At 39.3% G+C, this 17,062-nt stretch overlaps 1 protein-coding gene across 1 annotated transcript; it reads right to left on the reverse strand.

Moving 5' to 3' along the window:
* Nucleotides 1–3,289: 3,289 nt before the first annotated feature.
* SLC7A13 (solute carrier family 7 member 13) lies at nt 3,290–14,850 on the reverse strand. The gene is made up of 4 exons (XM_089517539.1): nt 14,098–14,850; nt 12,619–12,750; nt 8,997–9,361; nt 3,290–3,886 (listed from the first exon to the last, which is right to left on the reverse strand). The coding sequence occupies exons 1-4, from the start codon at nt 14,828–14,830 to the stop codon at nt 3,653–3,655; spliced, it is 1,464 nt and encodes a 487-aa protein (XP_089373665.1). The 5' UTR covers nt 14,831–14,850; the 3' UTR covers nt 3,290–3,652.
* Nucleotides 14,851–17,062: the final 2,212 nt, after the last annotated feature.

The raw sequence follows: 17,062 nt of genomic DNA on the forward strand, positions 1-17,062 counted from the left end.
TGTGAGTACATAAGGGATACTTATGAATGTGGATGAGCCTATCTGAGTTCAAGCCTTTATTTCCTTCTTTTCATTCATTGTGCTAATGAGCTCAATAATTTTAAGCCAGAAGTGGGCAGCCTCAGAGGGTCTGGGTGCTGCATCTGACCCATTTTTGGATTGACACTCCAGTGGCTGTACTCAGTCTTTTGCCACTTCCTAAAATTAGCTATTTGGAGCCTAAGTGGATCTCCTGCAAAAGCAATTAGATAGAGAATCATGCCTCCTAGAAATCTCTGGAGGTGCAATTCTCCCTTTTTAATGATATTTTCTCACTTATGGGAGAAGTTAGAGGACTTGGTGGTTGGCCAAAAATTCTGTCCTTCCACCAAATCCAACTAATGGGTTGTGTAATTCCCACCCATATAATAGCTCTTTTCATGAATCCTCAAAACATGCCTAAGGCAGAAAAGGAATGAGTACTGTTTATGCACTTGTGAACCAACTGCACTCCTAGTTAACATTAACAGTCAGGAAATATGAGAGATGGCAACCTCTAACAGTATAAGAATAAGAATAGAATAAATCTTTATTATGGTCATAGACCAACAAAGGGGAGTGGAATACATTAGATTAAAAACATAATAAAATGTACACCTGTTTAAAACATAAATTTAGTATATAAAATATTAAATTATTATTATTATTATTATTATTATTATTATTATTAAAATATTGAAAACATTGAAAAATAGTATGTAGAGTATCTTGACCATCTGTTTACAGAGCAATATTTCTTAGAGCTGGTCTGTGGTATTGGTCATCATCTGATGAATTTTAAGTGCTGCTGCACGGAATTTAGCAACATTGTATGTTATTTCAGGATTCATGTCTGACAGCAACAGAAAAGTCTAAAACAATCCTGTGCATCCTGAATATTTATACAATATGGGTGAAATGACACTAGTGCAGTAATTAGTCTGGCTATCATACTACTCCATATTAAATGGAGCAGACAACAATCAATCAAGGAGGCCTCCAATTTTCTCCACAATCTGGCTTGAGATACAGAATAAAATGCTGTTTGAAAGTCTATAAAAGTCTACACAAGTACCATAAAGAGAGAATCTCTAACAGTATGTTACATATTTCTTATATTTCCAAGGACAGTGCAATGTGAATCAGAAAATGTTTAGCCAGAAGACCTTTCCCTACTTCATGTCTCAACTATTCTGGAGTGTGACAAGACAAAAGCAAGAAAACTTTCCTTCTTTGGGCAACAACCCCAGAATTTTCCAGTCAATATGAACACTGACTATGCTGGATAAGAAATTCATGCTCTGGGCTAGGTGTTGCTCTCCAACTTGCATTTTAGTTAACTAGTGGTAATGCTCGAGTTAGGAGCTCCCAAGTTAACTTCCAGACCTGAGCCTGGCATGTTATAAAGAATTGCATGCTGATTTATCCCTCTTCTTTTCACGTTCACTCTAAGAATATAACTTGGATGGATGCCCATTAGCTATGGGAAGCCCACCAGCAGGATATAAGTGAGTTGCATGTAAGGAAAATTTATGTCCTCCCTTCATTAAGGCCAGTCCTGTACTATGTGTACATGAATTCAAAGATATAGCCATGTTAGTCTGTAGAATCAATACGTACAGAGATCTTGTAGCACCATTGTGACTAACTGAAAGAAAGAAATTGGCAGCATGAGCTTTTGTAGACTTCAGTCTACTTCCTCAGATGAATTTGGTGGAGTGGAAGCCAGGTACAGACCTATATGTGCCACTGGTATGTGAGGATGTCAATACAAATTACAAGTCCTTTGTGTATGGAAATGAAGTTGCAAGTCCAACTTCACATACCAATGGCATATATATGTCTGTACCTGGCTTCCATTCCACCAAATGCATCTGAGAAAGTAGACTGAGGTCTACAAAAGCTCATGCTGCCAATTGCTTTCTTTCAGTTAGTCTCAAAGGTGCTATAAGATCTCTCTATATGTGTACATGAGAAGGTGGCAAAGTGCTTCTCATCAGGAGTGCTTTTGCATTATGATTCCATGGTTGCATTTTATGGAATTTGTAGTTTTGTGAGACACAAGTGCTTGCTAAGTTTTCCTTCCTAAACTGGCTTTTGTAGGATGATGCCACAATAGTTAATCTGTGTAGTTAATCTGTATAGGATGAAAGAGCTCTAAGTATTGGTATGCCTTTCCTCATCCCAGTGCCACCTCTCTGCCTGACAAAGCCTTCCTACATCTTACCTGAAGGCAAGGATAAGGACTGTGTGGCCTTCTGCATGTGGTTGAATTGCAGTTCCCATCGCCATTAGCTATACTGGGTAGGAATTTTTGGAGTTGCAGTCCAATATCTGGGGGACCACATATTTCTGTTTATGGGAACATGCAACCTTCCAGAAATTTGTCCACAGTTGTGCCTCTCAATGTCAAAGCAAAATTCAATTCATGTATTTTAAAACAGAAACTCTCTCTCATGCTTCCCTCCCTTAGGACTCTTTCATCCTTTCCTTACAGTTATCCATGGATGTTCTTCAGCCAGCAGTTTTATTGTGGGATTTCCAACATTTAATTCCTGATGGTTTGAGCGGAAAGCAGATTGACAGCTATTATTCATAATCCATGACAAATCCCAAGTAATCTTTGAAAAGTCAAAAGAGAAGTTAATGTGCACATTAAGATTTTGTTGACACATGTGCATGGAGGCTTGTGGTCTACTTTAACCATGACTTCAATTCACAGTTTGTGTATTTTCCTTTGTTTAATCTCTAAAGCAAAGGCAAGGCACACATTTCTGGAAATGAAATTCTCATTTCCCCAGAGCAGGTTAGTCAGCAGGGATCTGAATTTTTGAGAAGGCAGACCAGAAAATTGTCAGCAACTCCAGCTGTCAGTTACAACACAAGCAGTCAGACAAACAGACACAGAGGGAGACGGTATCACAAGTATATACATAGTGGTAGCATCCACAAAGAATAAAGGTGAGTGCCACTTATATGGACAGGATTGTTAACTGATCTGTAATAAAAAGTACAGATCCAAAGTATTATGTTCTTGAAACAAGTGTGACCTGTCTATATTACTTTGCATCCAAAACTCCTTTGACATTTTCCTTTGAATTCTCTTGAATTCTCAACAGTGGTTAGGAGGAAAGCGTGGGAGTGGAGATGAACAATTGTGCTAAAGAAGCACACTCAGACATAATATTTAATAAGCAAAATGGTGAACAATGTAGTTTATTTATTTAGGTAATGCCATGATATACATGTGGCTTTTTCACATAATAATAGAAAAAGGATTCCTATCCACAAGGAGCTTATAGTTTAAATTTAGATAGGATGGTATGGAATGGTAATGAAAGAGAAAGTAAGGAATGGTAGTGAAAGAATCAGAGAAAAAAGACCAATGCAGCTGGGTTTATGTATTTTGATATCTAATTTTACCACCATAAAGGTTCCGAACAGACAGCATCTTTTCCTTCAGTCAGATTTGACTAATGGATTGATTGATTTGATCCAAAAGACAGCTTACATGAAGGGGATCAACATTTCAAGGACTGGAAGGAGCTGCCTTGAATGCCAGCATTAGGCTGGCATTATGCTGGATCCAAGCCATGTTCAGTTCCAGTTTATTGAAAAATTTGCACCTTTGCCCTCAGTCAGATTTATAATCAGCAGGTGAAACCTCCAGCAGCAGCTGCAGGTAACAAGTAATTTTGTTAACAAACTCAAAATGTATTTTAAAATGTACAAAAGGCAAATATAAGAGAAGACTCCCAAGCATGAAAAAGAATGCATATACATACTGCACCTTTGGAGACCAGACTACCGGTGCTAAAACTAAGAACAGTGAAATTGCCACCATCCCAAAGGCAACTGGTAGAAAAACCTGCAAAATATATAACAGAGGTCTGAGAATGCAGAAGTCAGATGTATTAATAAGCATTTAAGGAAACATAAAAATGAAATATATAGATATAGATATAGATATTAGATTGTGAACAGTTGTTGCTTGTGCTGCCAGCTATCTGTTTTCTGATATCATTGGCAAGAACTGAAATAGCCCAAAGCAGAATTTCTCCTAACCTGCACAATACAAACTATTTCCTCCAGATACCCTGAGTACTTAACAAATATATCGCAGTCACTAGAGACAGTATAAAGAATCATAGAACCATTTTTTAAAATGTGACGCTTACCTGAAAGCAAATCTTGAAAAGTCACTTTTTGGGGATATAGCTCCCAGAATCCCCAGCCAACATGACCCTCTAATTTGACCTTTAGCATCACATGTGCACACATTTAGTATAATACACAAGTCATTTCACCTGCCACATTTAAAACATTTGTTTTAAAAGAATCCACTAGTGTGATTCTTTATTTCAGAGCCTGGGAGCAGCAGAAAAAAGCATACTCCTAGTAAAATGATGCTTCTTTGTAGGCTGAATCCGCACTGCAGAAATTATCCAGTTTGACACCACTTTATCTGTCATGGCTCAATGCTATGGAATTCTGTGAAACATTTAGCCTTCTTTGTCAGTGAACTCTGGTGCCACAATAAACTACAGATCCCAGAATTCTATAGCATTGAGCCATGGCAGTTTTGTGTCAAACTGGATTATTTCTGCAGTGTAGATGCAGCCATAGAGTGGCTCCATAAGAGTGAGGAGAAGAGAGGTATGGAAGCAGGGAATGGATGGGAAGGAAAGACCTCACCAGATATTAAAAGCCACCAGAATATTCCATTGACCAGTGTAACTATGCATAACATATTTGGAAGATTCAGGATTGAGAGTGACAGATGCATACATCTCATAAAAATGGATACCATTCTGGTTTTTGCAGTTTTAGTATTTCCTTTGATTACACTGCTTCATCAGAGTAAAGAATAATGTCAGCAGAATCGCTTTCAGCACTTCAGATTTGGTACATGTTTTCAGCATTTGCACAACATTGTTGCTCAGGATTCGCACTTACATTTTGTACATTATTTCTTTATTCCTCATAGGTACTTATGTTCAGTTCTAGATGCTTGTTGGATTGTATGGACAGGCTCCCCATATCTGTGCTCTTCACAATAAATATATTTTTTAAAAACAACAGCCAATTCTCTCCAGAATAGCATGCATATATTATTAGAAAATTGACAGTGAAACAATGGCATTGTGGCAGCTGTTGTCTTTTTTAAAAAAAATAAAAGATCATGAATCTTCTGTAGCAGGAAGATATCAGATTGAGAAGTATAAACACATTATTATTTTTATGCTTCTCAGATCCAGTTACCAATAAGATGGTTAGAGGTTTAGGTGAAGGAAAGCAAACAGAGAGAGAGAGAGAGAGAGAGAGAGAGTGGACAGGTTTCTGATTTATACAGATTCATTTCAGCATCACTTTTAAGTTAGGGTATGACCATATAAGTATATATAATGTACACTATTAGAGGGTCCTCTACCTGCATATGCTGGCTGGACAGTTCTGGGAATCACAATTCAAAAAAGTAAAACCTTTAGGCTCTCAGATCTACCATATATATTTGACTAAGTGGACCTCATGTATAAGTCAAGAGCAAGTTTGGGGCCAAAATTATGGATTTTAACATGACCCATGGATAGGACACTTCTTCAGTGTGTCTATGTGAGTAGCAAGAGAGAAGCAGCAATCAATACGAGGCTTAAATGTTTCAGCCTTCTCTAACTTTTTAGACTTATAGACAATACATTATACTCATAAGCCTTTGTTGTTGTTAACTGCCTTCAAGTCACCTTCAACCCATGGCAACCCTATGAATGAGAGACCTCCAAGTTCCCCTATCCTCAAGCACCCTGCTCAGCTCTTGCACATTCATGGCCATGGCTTTTGTGACTGAATCTGGTATGCAGCCTTCCTCTTTTCCTATTGCTCTCAACTTTCCCAGGCATTATCATCTTTTCCAGAGAGTCCTTTCTTCTCATGATATGGCCAAAGTACGATAACCTCAGCATAGTCATATTGGGAAAGTTCAGGTCTAATTTGCTCTAGGACCCATTTATTGGTGGCTTGGGTTTTTTTAAGCAGTACATGGTATTCTCAGGACTCTTTTCCAACACCACATCGCAAATGAGTTGATTTTCTTCCTATCAGCCTTTTTCACTGTCAAGTTTTCATAAGCATACATAGAAAAAGGGAATATACTTCAAACACTGAAATGCATGCAGATCAGGACAGAGCCTGCCAAAATACAGCCTCCCCCCACCCCCCGCTCTGCACACACACAGATGTTCCTTCTTCCCTGAAAAAATGTTTGATCTGAAAAGACTTGGAAGCAGACAAATGCAGAACAGAGATAGGCAACAGAAGGCATAAAGGGAATAGCTGCCTCTGCTGACAATGGCAATTGACCATTCCAAGGCAAAAGCTCTCTTCAAACATTATCAAACCATGGAGGTGTCCCAGGAGCACAGGCACTGGCCTGCCCCCTCCATACTTCACCCATGAGAGGTAGCGTGCAATAATGCTTCACTACTGACTTTGGGGCTAAACAGACCAGCGTTATATGCCAGCTTAGGGGTGGCATGGGTGCATGGCGTATGCACGCCAGCCACCCCCACACCAGCGTCATGCTGTGTGCCTGACTGCACGGTGGGGGGTGTCACGGCACTCTGTTGGCACAGCATTTAAATGCACTGTGCCAAAGGAACACTGAAAAGCCCCCACCGCAGTAGCAAGAGTGCCTTTTTGTCGGTACTAAAAGGAGTGGCATTTTGCTGTTCTTTTTAGTGCTGGAAAACTGCCGGATTGGGGCCACAGCATGTAGTTGCTGCTGCCCCAATCCAGCACTGAAAGGGGCAATGGGACACCGCTCCAAACAGGTGGTCTCTTTCGCCCTTTTGTGCCTACAGGGAAGATAAAGCTGAGGCCTTTTAACACTAAACAATTATAGCACTATGATTCCATTCTTCCAGGACTGCATTCCAGTGAATTCTGGAGTTCATATTTTGGGGAAGCACTAGAGCACCTTGGCTGAGATTTCAAAATACCCTGCCATAAACTACAAATGTTAAATGAGAAGTTAAAATGGAATGATAGTGCTATAACTGAGTCATGTGAAAAGGCCTCTGGGGTTAGATAGAGCCACCTAATTTGTTCCTCTTTTTCTGTTGCCCAAGCTGTCTCCTATGTATATGTTGTATGCCTTCAAGTTGTTTCCTTAGGTGACCCTAAGGTGAACTTGTCATGGGGCTTTCTTGGCATGATTTGCTCAGAGACAACAACAAATTTCATTGATTAGTCAGCTGACTGTATCAATAGAAGACAAAGTACAAAATACATAATACAAAATCTAAATGTTAGACTGTCCAAATACATACAAGGGTAAAAAAATTGATCACATCTAAAAACACGTAGAAAATTAACTAAAAAGTTAAAACAAATACAAGTAAAAGTTAAATAAAAACAAATTATGTAAAACAAACTACAGTCTACAACAATCTAAAACAGAGTGGGGAGGAGGGAAGGGATAGTTGGAAATATTTAAATAAACTCATCACCATGGCATGGAGCCCCGTTTTGCATGATAAATTGATCTCTCAGTCGAGCAGCTTTTATAATAAATTTTGCTAAACAGCACACTAGATTTAAATTCTCATAGGAACGGAAATAGAACAATTTGACAGTAGGATCCCAATAGGTCAATCTAACCAAAAATGGTTGTAAAAGGTGGGCTCTCTCATTATCATAAAAGCAACAGTCAAACAGGATGTGTGTAATGTCCTCGATGGCAGAAGCACCACAAATGCATCTTCTTTCTTAATAAGGCATTTTTTCAGAGGGAAGATTTGTTCAGAGGGAGTTTGGCATTGCCTTCCCCTGAGGCTGAGATGTCAGTGGGTTTCATTAGTCAAATGCTCAAACCATTACACCATACTGGCTCTCAATCTGTCTCATACTTAAAACTGATATTCTTCTTCTCATCCATTCCCTTCCTCCCTTACTTCTCACCCTTTCACTCTCTCCTCCTCTCTCCTCCCTCTCTAAAGCATGGACAGGTTTAGTCTCCTTTATCTAGAATTCTGAAATCCAAAATATTCCAAAAACCAAATTTTTCTTCATGGGTAGCTGAGATAGTGACACATTTGCTTTGTGATGGTTTAATGTACACAAACTTTGTTTCATGCACAACATTATTTAAAATACAGTATTGTATAAAATTTCCTTCAGGCTATGTGTATAAGGTGTATATGAAACATAAATGAATTTGTGTTTTGACCTGGGCATTATCTTCAAGATATCTCATTATGTACATTTATGCAAATACAGTACAGGTATTCGAAAATAATTTTTAAAAATTAAAAACCCAAATCACCTCTAGTTCCAAGCATTTTGGATCAGGGAGACTCAACCTGTTCTGTAGTTTAGCCAGAGCATGCCAAGTGTATCTTCCTATATGTAGGTAGAGTTCCTATTACTATTTTCTCCCATTCATTCCAAAAGACCTTTCATGCTTATTCCCAACACCAGTATTCCATGCATACCTGACATACCTATCCTAAACTAAACAAGAAGGTCTGAAGAAAGTACAGCATCAACTCAGCTTGCACAGAGTTGGGGAACATGTGGAAATGTAACTACATTCAAACAAATACACATTACAGCCTCTCTTCTGACTTTTCTCATGGTCAAAGGGAGAAGGAGAAACACAAAATCTATAAGTCCCTCTAATAGTTAGTAGTTCATAGTGCCTGCATGCCCTCATTTTGATGAAAGTAAAGAAAACATTTCCTCCCACACTAACTGCATATTCTCTCCTACATGGCCTCATTTCTTATTTTGAGGTCTATTGGTTCATACAAACCCTGTATAACTAAGTATAACACAGCTTAAAATGCCCCACTGATATGACGTTAAGTGAACAAAGTGTCCATAGTATTTTTAACATATGTGGGGTTGCAAGGCCTCTATATCAGCTATAACACATTGCTATTATACAACTTTGTTACTCATGTTCATTATTTTCTTCTTACCTTGTAAGGCCTGTGAAGATCAGGTTCTCGGTATCGGAGGACTATCAGACTAGTGCATGTTAATCCAATCATGAGCCAAACGGAGAAGCCAAAATAATTGGTTAAAGCAATTAGATCTGATGGGATAATGAAAATGGATGCAATAACAGTTGAGAAAATCATGGCTGGTGCTGGAGTGCAGTACTGTATGTTAAGCATGGATATTATGATGGGCAAATGTCCAGACTGACTTCCAGCATAGCTCAATCGTCCAAGTGTAAACATGCTGCTGTTGAGGGCACCAAATATCGAAACAGCCACAGCTGCAGGAATCATCCAAGCGACTGAGGGGATTACTCTGTTAGCCCATGTGACTGCTACAGCAACTGTAGAGAAACAATAGCATCATTAAAAATAACTAAAAAACATGTTTGGGGCTCAACAGATGAGCAGCTCTGCACTGCTTCTCTTTGCCATGAGTCGATGCACACCGACACACTGCCAAAAAGAAGCTGCCTAGAGCGGCTTCTTTTTTGTGGTGTTGCAAACAGGAAAGGATGTATCATGATGCCACTTCCTGCCAGTGATGTCTGAATGCTGCGTGGCACTTGCATCATCATAGTGGCCCCCGTGTGGACAGGAGGCCGCCATGATGGCACCAGCATTATGAACTAGAGTTTGGGAGTGTATGGATGCTGCACGCTCCTGAATCTAGTTTCGCCCCAAGTACAGCGCTTCCCACATGTCTGTACCGGGCCGTTTAACATGTACATAGGACAGCTGCTCCCTCAAGTGGTGAAAGAGGTCTGTCTAACATAATACGTGTTCTTCCTCACCTCTATATTTTGCATTTAGTGTACTGGGGTTTTTTTTATTGGTCATTGGAAGATAAACGTGGGCTTAATTTGAAAGTCTAATTGCTGAACTATACATCTCTGAGAAAATCCCTGAAATTGAGGCAAGTGGGTGAATCACAGGGAATTCATGTTCCTTTTAATGTCTAGATTGACCTAAATGTTGACGGAAATGTCTTGATGGTCTTCCTAAATTAGGAAAGGGAGAAAGTGCCTGGAACAGAGAACAGTCTATAATCAGGCATCCATGTTTTAGTGAACAGAAGAACAAATAAGGCTCAGCTCCAGAAGTTGGAAGCAACAGTGCTCACATGGGATCCTGTGTTACATAAAGGGCAATAATTCTGTGACTTTTAATAGGTGTATAAAAGATACACCAATAGAATCTGAAGGCACCTTAGAGACTGCTTCTTCCAAGTAAATTGCTAAAAATGATGAATTACTGGGAATTAGTTGCTTTCTGAAATAACAAGGCATAATTTATATTATAATGGAAGTGCAGCAAACCATTGCTTCTTTTGCAGTATAACTTTAACTGCTTTTATTTAAATTTATACTTATAGGATATATGCAGAATCACAATTAAGGTGTGTTTTGCACCACAGGCCAACAGTATTCCGGTTTTTTTTTAAAGTAATGAAATCCCATGCCTGTAAAACACCTTTAAAATTGCAACTATAACAGTAAATGCTCCCTGTAATTGAAAAAATAATATAGTACTTTTAAAAAGTAAGTACAGCTGGGCCTTTTTATCCACAGACTCTGCATCCATGGATTCAGCTATTCACAGCTTGGAATGCCCCCCCTCCCATCCAAAAAGCAAATTTTAATTTTGCCATTTTATATAAGGTCCTTATATATAATGGGACTTGAGTGCCCATGAATTTTGGTATCCATGGGGAGTCCTGGGACCAAACTCCAGCAGATACCAAGGGCCCACAGTACTTGAATTATGCTATAGTCTAAAATATTTTATTTCTCTTAAGCTCTTGTGAACTGCACTTGCTTTGTAGACTTGAAGTGGATTGTATTCCATGAACATTTAAGCCAAATACTATTTACTTTTTTGGTACATAATATGCCATCTATTTTCCAGTGAGCTCTGGTTAGTGAGCATTATCCTCTTTTTCTGAACTTTACAACAATGCAGTGAAATTGATTAGGCTGAGAGTGACTGAGTTTCACAGATCAGTGAGTACCTGAATCTGGGCCTTCCATGTCCTAGCCCACCATTCTAACCACTACATGCCACAAGAGTCAAGAGCCAGCTCCTCATAAACAAGAGGACCATGGCTAAGAGCCTGCACTTGGATATGGCTCTCTGGTATGTAGCTATAGCTACATGTACAAACCCCACCCAAATCATATTTTAATCTGAACTTCTGTTCTTATGTGTCTGCCCTGGAGAAAGCTGGAGTTTCTCCCCACATTCTCTACTGAGCAACAGTTAATGGCACAGTGGTACTACACCCTACTGAGTGGGTCCTGAACATCAGGCATATCTACTTGATCAGTGATTTTTAAACTGTGGTTTGCAACTTTCAGGGTGGGCACATTAGTTACACAAGGGGGATATATAAGAAATTGCTCAAGGGCTGGGCTGGTGATGGTGGTGGACCCCCTCCCATGGATACCTAAATCCGTAGGTGCTCAAGTTCCATTGTATACAATGGTGTGTTGTTGTTGTTGTTGTTGTTGTTACTTCAATGGGCCCTGGGGTTTGGTTCCAGGACTCTCATGGATACTCAAGTCTCATTATATACAATAGGGGATGATGATGATGATGATGATGATGATGATGATGATGACGACGACGACACTCCTTTAACTGCCATGGCTCCATCCTACAAAATCCTGGGATCTGTAGTTTGTTTTGGCACCAGAGCTCTCTCTCGGAGAAAGGGTAAGTACAGTGAGCCCTTGGTATCTAGTGGTGTTTGGTTCCAGGATCCCCTGTAGATACCAAAATCTTTGGATACTCAAGTCCCATTATATAGAGAGGCTTAGTAAAATGGTAACCCTTGTATAAAATGGTAAATTCAAAGTTTGCTTTCTGCAATTTATAGTTTTAAAAAAAATATCTTCAAGCCATAAATGGCTGAATCTGTGGATACTGAGGGCCGACTGTAAATCTTGCTAGGAAAACTCTATGATGTGGGGGGGGGGGGGTCACCAGAGGTTAGAGTGAAGTTGCAATCATATAAGAACACCATGTCAGGAGCCAGTAGTATATTCTTACTAGATCATCCTATTTCCCCATGAATTGGTAAGCCTCTCTTCCTTCTATAGACTCTTAAAGCCCCATTGTGTGGGGTTGTGCAATCTACCACAGCATACGGCAGTGAGAGTGAAAGATGAAAATGTTTTTGTTTTGCTAGCATTGGATGCCAAAATACTTAGTTAGATCTTAACCTGTCTGTTTATACTACAAATCATGGCTAGAATCTAGAAACCAATGTAAAATGAAAACTGCTTTTGCTTCATGTTACATTCTTTTCTTCTGAAGTGCATAATGCTAGGCAAATGGGTATTTTAAATATTTCCCACACAAGTAACTAAATGGGACACTAATCATGCATACATACCCTTCTGTTTTTCTGTCCTTTTCAACAAAATTCATGAGCACATAGGTTACGGTCAAAGGTTCTGTTTCAATTTCATTTACACCTTGGCTGTTCTGTTTCAATTTTCTTTACACTGTGGCTTATCTGAACTTGTGTCATGAATTCTGTCTTCTCTGTGTTGTCATTTCTTTTCACTAAATCAAGATTACAAAACAGTAATCCTACCTGAGGAAACCATTTCCTTTGGTGTGAGAACTGTCAGGTATGAAATGTTTACCAGCAAATAGAACACAGTAACTGAGGGAAGTGCAGTCATCACAGTCCAGGGAATGTTTCTGCTGGGGTTTTTCACTTCCTCTGCAATATATAATGTAGAAGTCACTCCATTTATAAAGAAGAAAACACATCCATTTGTACAGAAGAAAAGTAATATACATTATGACTATTTACCAAATGCATAACTATTTTCCTTCTATCATTTGTTATAAAATGAATTTGGCAACTGGCATGGAACCCTAAGACTCCCAGCTAGACTTATTTATTTTTCTAGTATGCTTTTAGTTGGCACAAAGTACAAAGACATAGCTCAGTTCCTCTAACACAGAGGCGGGCAACTGTGGCCTTCTAGAAATTCTTGGACTACAATGCCCATTGGCCTTACCCATGATAGCCAATAGTGAGAGATTATGAGAGCTGCAGTCAAATGCCATGGGGAGAACCACAGCTGTACACTCCTGTCTAAGCATTTGTCCTCCACTGATCTGTTAAACTGCTTATGAACTGTTTTCATCACCACTTTGGAATGTTCTAGAGGAGTATGTACCTGGCATTGTCCTTATCTTCATGATCTTGGCATCAAAATACACCCACTTCACAAGACATGTGCTGGCTGCTTTGGAACAAGTGTGATTCAATAGCATACTCTACAGCTTGGCTAACAACATCTAAGAATTGTATAGGGAGTCTACATCACAACTGGCCAACAGAAGTCAACCAGAGCTTTGCACCCAGGGTCTCATCTGGATCAAATAACAGTTAGCTATAATAAAATTGTGAGGTGGGGGGAAACAGACTGACTAATAAGATTTTATCTGTTTATAAAATGATAGAAAACATCTGTTGTCTGTATCGTCATACCCATTTAGTGTCTGGGAACTGCAGTAGTATTTTAGCCTACTGAAAAAAAGAAAGAAAGAAAGAAAGAAAGAAAGAAAGAAAGAAAGAACATATCCATATGAAAGGCAAAATGTGTTGTAAAATATACAACTACATAGCTGATGGAAAATCACAAGGATGCTTTCACATGACCCAAACTGACTCCAGACTACCCTAACATGGAGCTATTCTGCATTGGCTGTGTGGTAAAGACAAGAACTCTGTCAGAAAACGAACCAGTAACTATTTCCATAGGGTTCAGACAAATTAAGTTGTATTTTCTGCAAGGGGTAAGACAATAGTGCATTGTGTTTATGCAAAATGAATTAATTGTTTGTATACCACTTAGGAACAATCCACTTTTAAACAATTCTCCCCATCTCTTTACTCGGCCTCAAAAAGCCATGCTTCAGGACAATATTAAGAACCCTGGTGGGAATCTGTTGATAAACCAGCTAAGATTCCAACAGATATAAGAAGAAGAATGCAAAAATCAAAGGTAGAATACACAGCATAGTTGCCAACTGACAGAGAAAATGAGAGCTATACCTGCCAAATAATTGAGAGACCACCAGCCCCCGTATGCATACAGTCCTTGGAAAAATGCTTCGGCCATCTGTGCAACATCAGGAATCTCTGAACTGAAAGCATTCTCAAACCTTGCAAGGTTCTCTTTCCTTCCTCTTATCAACAGGACGATCCCACCAATCGCAATTACAGACAGAGCCATCATCTTTAGGATAGTAAATACAATCTGCACCCAAGCAGCCATCTTGACACTTCGCCCATTGAGGAGCCCAAGGAACCAGAGAACAGCCAGTGCCAAGCATTTCTTGAGCAGTTCTGGGGCCAGGCACTCACCATAGAAAGGCTGAGTAGCATATTCAGCAAACAATAAGGCTCGGGCAGCATTTGAAGCTGGTTTGTTGAACATCGCTGTCCACATGAAGATGAAAGCCAGAGGAGAACCAAGCGCTCTCTTGATGTGGCTATACTCACCTCCTGAAAATGGTAGAGCTGTGCCAAGCTCTGCATAGCACAGGGCACCCATCAAAGATATGATGCCACAAGCAGTCCAAACAATCAGTGCAACACCAACATTGAGCAAAGAATATTTCAGAACCCCAGTAGGAGAAACAAAAATTCCTGCACCTACAATTGTTCCCACGATAAAGCTAACTCCTTCCAAATAGCCTATGGTTCTTTGGAGTTGCATCTTGTTTTCATTTTTGTTTACTTCTTTTGCCTGCTGCTCATATTGGTCTTTCTCCATGTTTGTCATTCCCTTCCGTTGTTTCACAAAGAAAACAGTAAGTAACCTGAAGATTTTAATTTCCTTCTCGCCATACCCTTTTCCCTGGGTGAAGTGAAACAATACTTGAATGATTTACAAAGTCATTTCAGACAAGTATCCTTTCAGGTTTCACAAGAAAAGAGCTGATCATTAACTATATCCTTTCAAGAAATTTGGCCAGGTTTTCAAAAATGTGTGATCAAGTTAAGCCTTCAGCCTCATGCATAACTACCTGGGAATACCTCCCACTAAACTCACTTGAGCTTGCTTACTTAAATTAGTTCATGGATACTTCAGGACATTTACTTGGATCTCAAGTCTCATTGAACTGAAAAAAAGTCTCACTCGGGTTTTAAATCCCATAAGGTTAATATTAACCTCTGATTCTTCCTACATACCTCCTTTGATTCTGCTTTCAAATAAAGCATGTTTGGCATGGTTGTAGCTATGGGGAGGGGGAATGAAGGTATTGCCTCCCAATAAAAATTCTGCCCCCCAATGAAATTTTCCTTTAGGCTCCATATTTGTAGCATTATACTAAAATTTCAGGTGAGCATTTAGGAATTCAGCTTAGGTACTGACAGAAAAGAGGCAGGCAAAGTTGTCAAGGGAATACTAAAATGCCAAACCTTCTGGATGTGAACCATTTCAATGTCTCTGTAATGCTACAAATTTGGAGACTGCAGGAAAATTTCAACTGGGGCAGATATTTATTTGGGCAGCCGGTGCTGTAAATCTGTCTCTCCCTCAAAACTATATGCCTGATTTTGGGACATACACACACATACATATTCTTGGTTGTTGTTTTTTAAACAGAAAAGAAATCAAAGCATAAACAATATTTTTCCTTGTAGTTTGGGTTTTCAAATGAGATTCATGGAATGGATCACTGTGACTCTTATCTACTGACTCTTTAAGGGTATTTTGTGGTATATTTAGAGCAGGAGAGAACAACAGTGGAGAATCCACAGGTCATTTTTTGTTTCCCCTTTGGACCTTTTGGAGGCTGCATAAACTGCCACAAACCAAATAACTCAGAGGTGGATGAAAATGCACTTTTGATTTTTGAAGAATAGGGTTTTTTTAAAATGTTAAACCATTTTGGGGTGAGAGTAGAGCTGAAACTTACTAGAAAGATGAATCAGCACTTCTACAGGCTTCCAGGGGAGGCAATTCATCTCTTTCCCTCCTATATTTTAGTGAAAGTGGTGAAATAACTGTAGCTTACAGCATTTCCTCAGTAGAAAACTCTCGGAGTCCTATATGAATAAATCAAGTCCCTCAGATCCAGAGTGTAAGTTTGGATCAAAAGATTTATCCAAATAAGCCAAAAAAAGTTTTCCCAATATCCAGAGGCTGCACTACACTCCAAATTGCATCATCCTTCTCCCATTTTAAACATTTTTTAAAAAAAATCCTGGTGGGGAAAAAAGGCTGTAGGTGAAAAGGAAGTAAATGAAGTCAGTCTTATTTTTTGGTAAAACTTCCCTCTGCCACACACTGAAAATCACCCAAAGCAACCTAAATTGTGTGGGGTGTCCTTTTCAGATAAAAGATATTAAAATTAGGGTAGAGTATGGGAGTGGATGTGGCAAAAGGTAGGCAACACAGAATCACAAGCAAGCATAAAATCAGTTATAATTAGCTGAGATAACCACAGGCTTTTGTTGCTGGAATCCATTTATTCAGATTTCCTTCCTCCAAAAACTGCTTTTAAATCTATTGGTTAGTATAGATAAACTAAATAAAAGTTATACAAGTGATAAAGAAATCCAGAATCCTTGACCAGAATCTTTTTATGACATACACAGGTGTGGGTTTTACTGCAAGTGTAGAGTGACTGTTTTGAACAATGTGGAACAGTCATGTCCAGCAGATGGTGACGGAAATATATTACAAAAGAATGCACTAAATTAGTGTGTCAGTGTCATTGTACACTGACTAACTCTGTGTATTGTGCAACGAACTCACACCTATGCACATTTACTGTTTCTCAGGCATTGTGCTGCGGTGGAATTCAGTATAGGGATTGTGTAATTCTCAGGTTGGGTCCAGTGGATACTTGTGCTATGCTGTGTCTTGGACGCTGTCTGTACCATTAAACAGTGTGAGACAGCTGTTTAAAGGGGGAAAGCTATGGGTAACAGCATGGTCTGAGCAAATGGAGGTGCCACTTCCACAGTCTTTGACTGTGGACTTCTCCTGGGGAAATAACAAAGC

Source organism: Sceloporus occidentalis, unplaced genomic scaffold (assembly GCF_023333645.1).
Source record: "Sceloporus occidentalis isolate IW3139 unplaced genomic scaffold, rSceOcc1.0.p SCAF_3, whole genome shotgun sequence".
Lineage (NCBI taxonomy): Eukaryota > Metazoa > Chordata > Lepidosauria > Squamata > Phrynosomatidae > Sceloporus > Sceloporus occidentalis.

Coding starts and splice junctions, on each gene's coding strand:
- SLC7A13 (XM_089517539.1), bottom strand. CDS start 14,830: ATGACAAACATGGAGAAAGACCAATATGAGCAGCAGGCAAAAGAAGTA. Junction 12,751..14,097: donor GTCTCTCAATTATTTGGCAG/GTATAGCTCTCA, acceptor TATATATTGCAG/AGGAAGTGAAAAACCCCAGC. Junction 3,887..8,996: donor ATCTTCACAGGCCTTACAAG/GTAAGAAGAAAA, acceptor TATATTTTGCAG/GTTTTTCTACCAGTTGCCTT.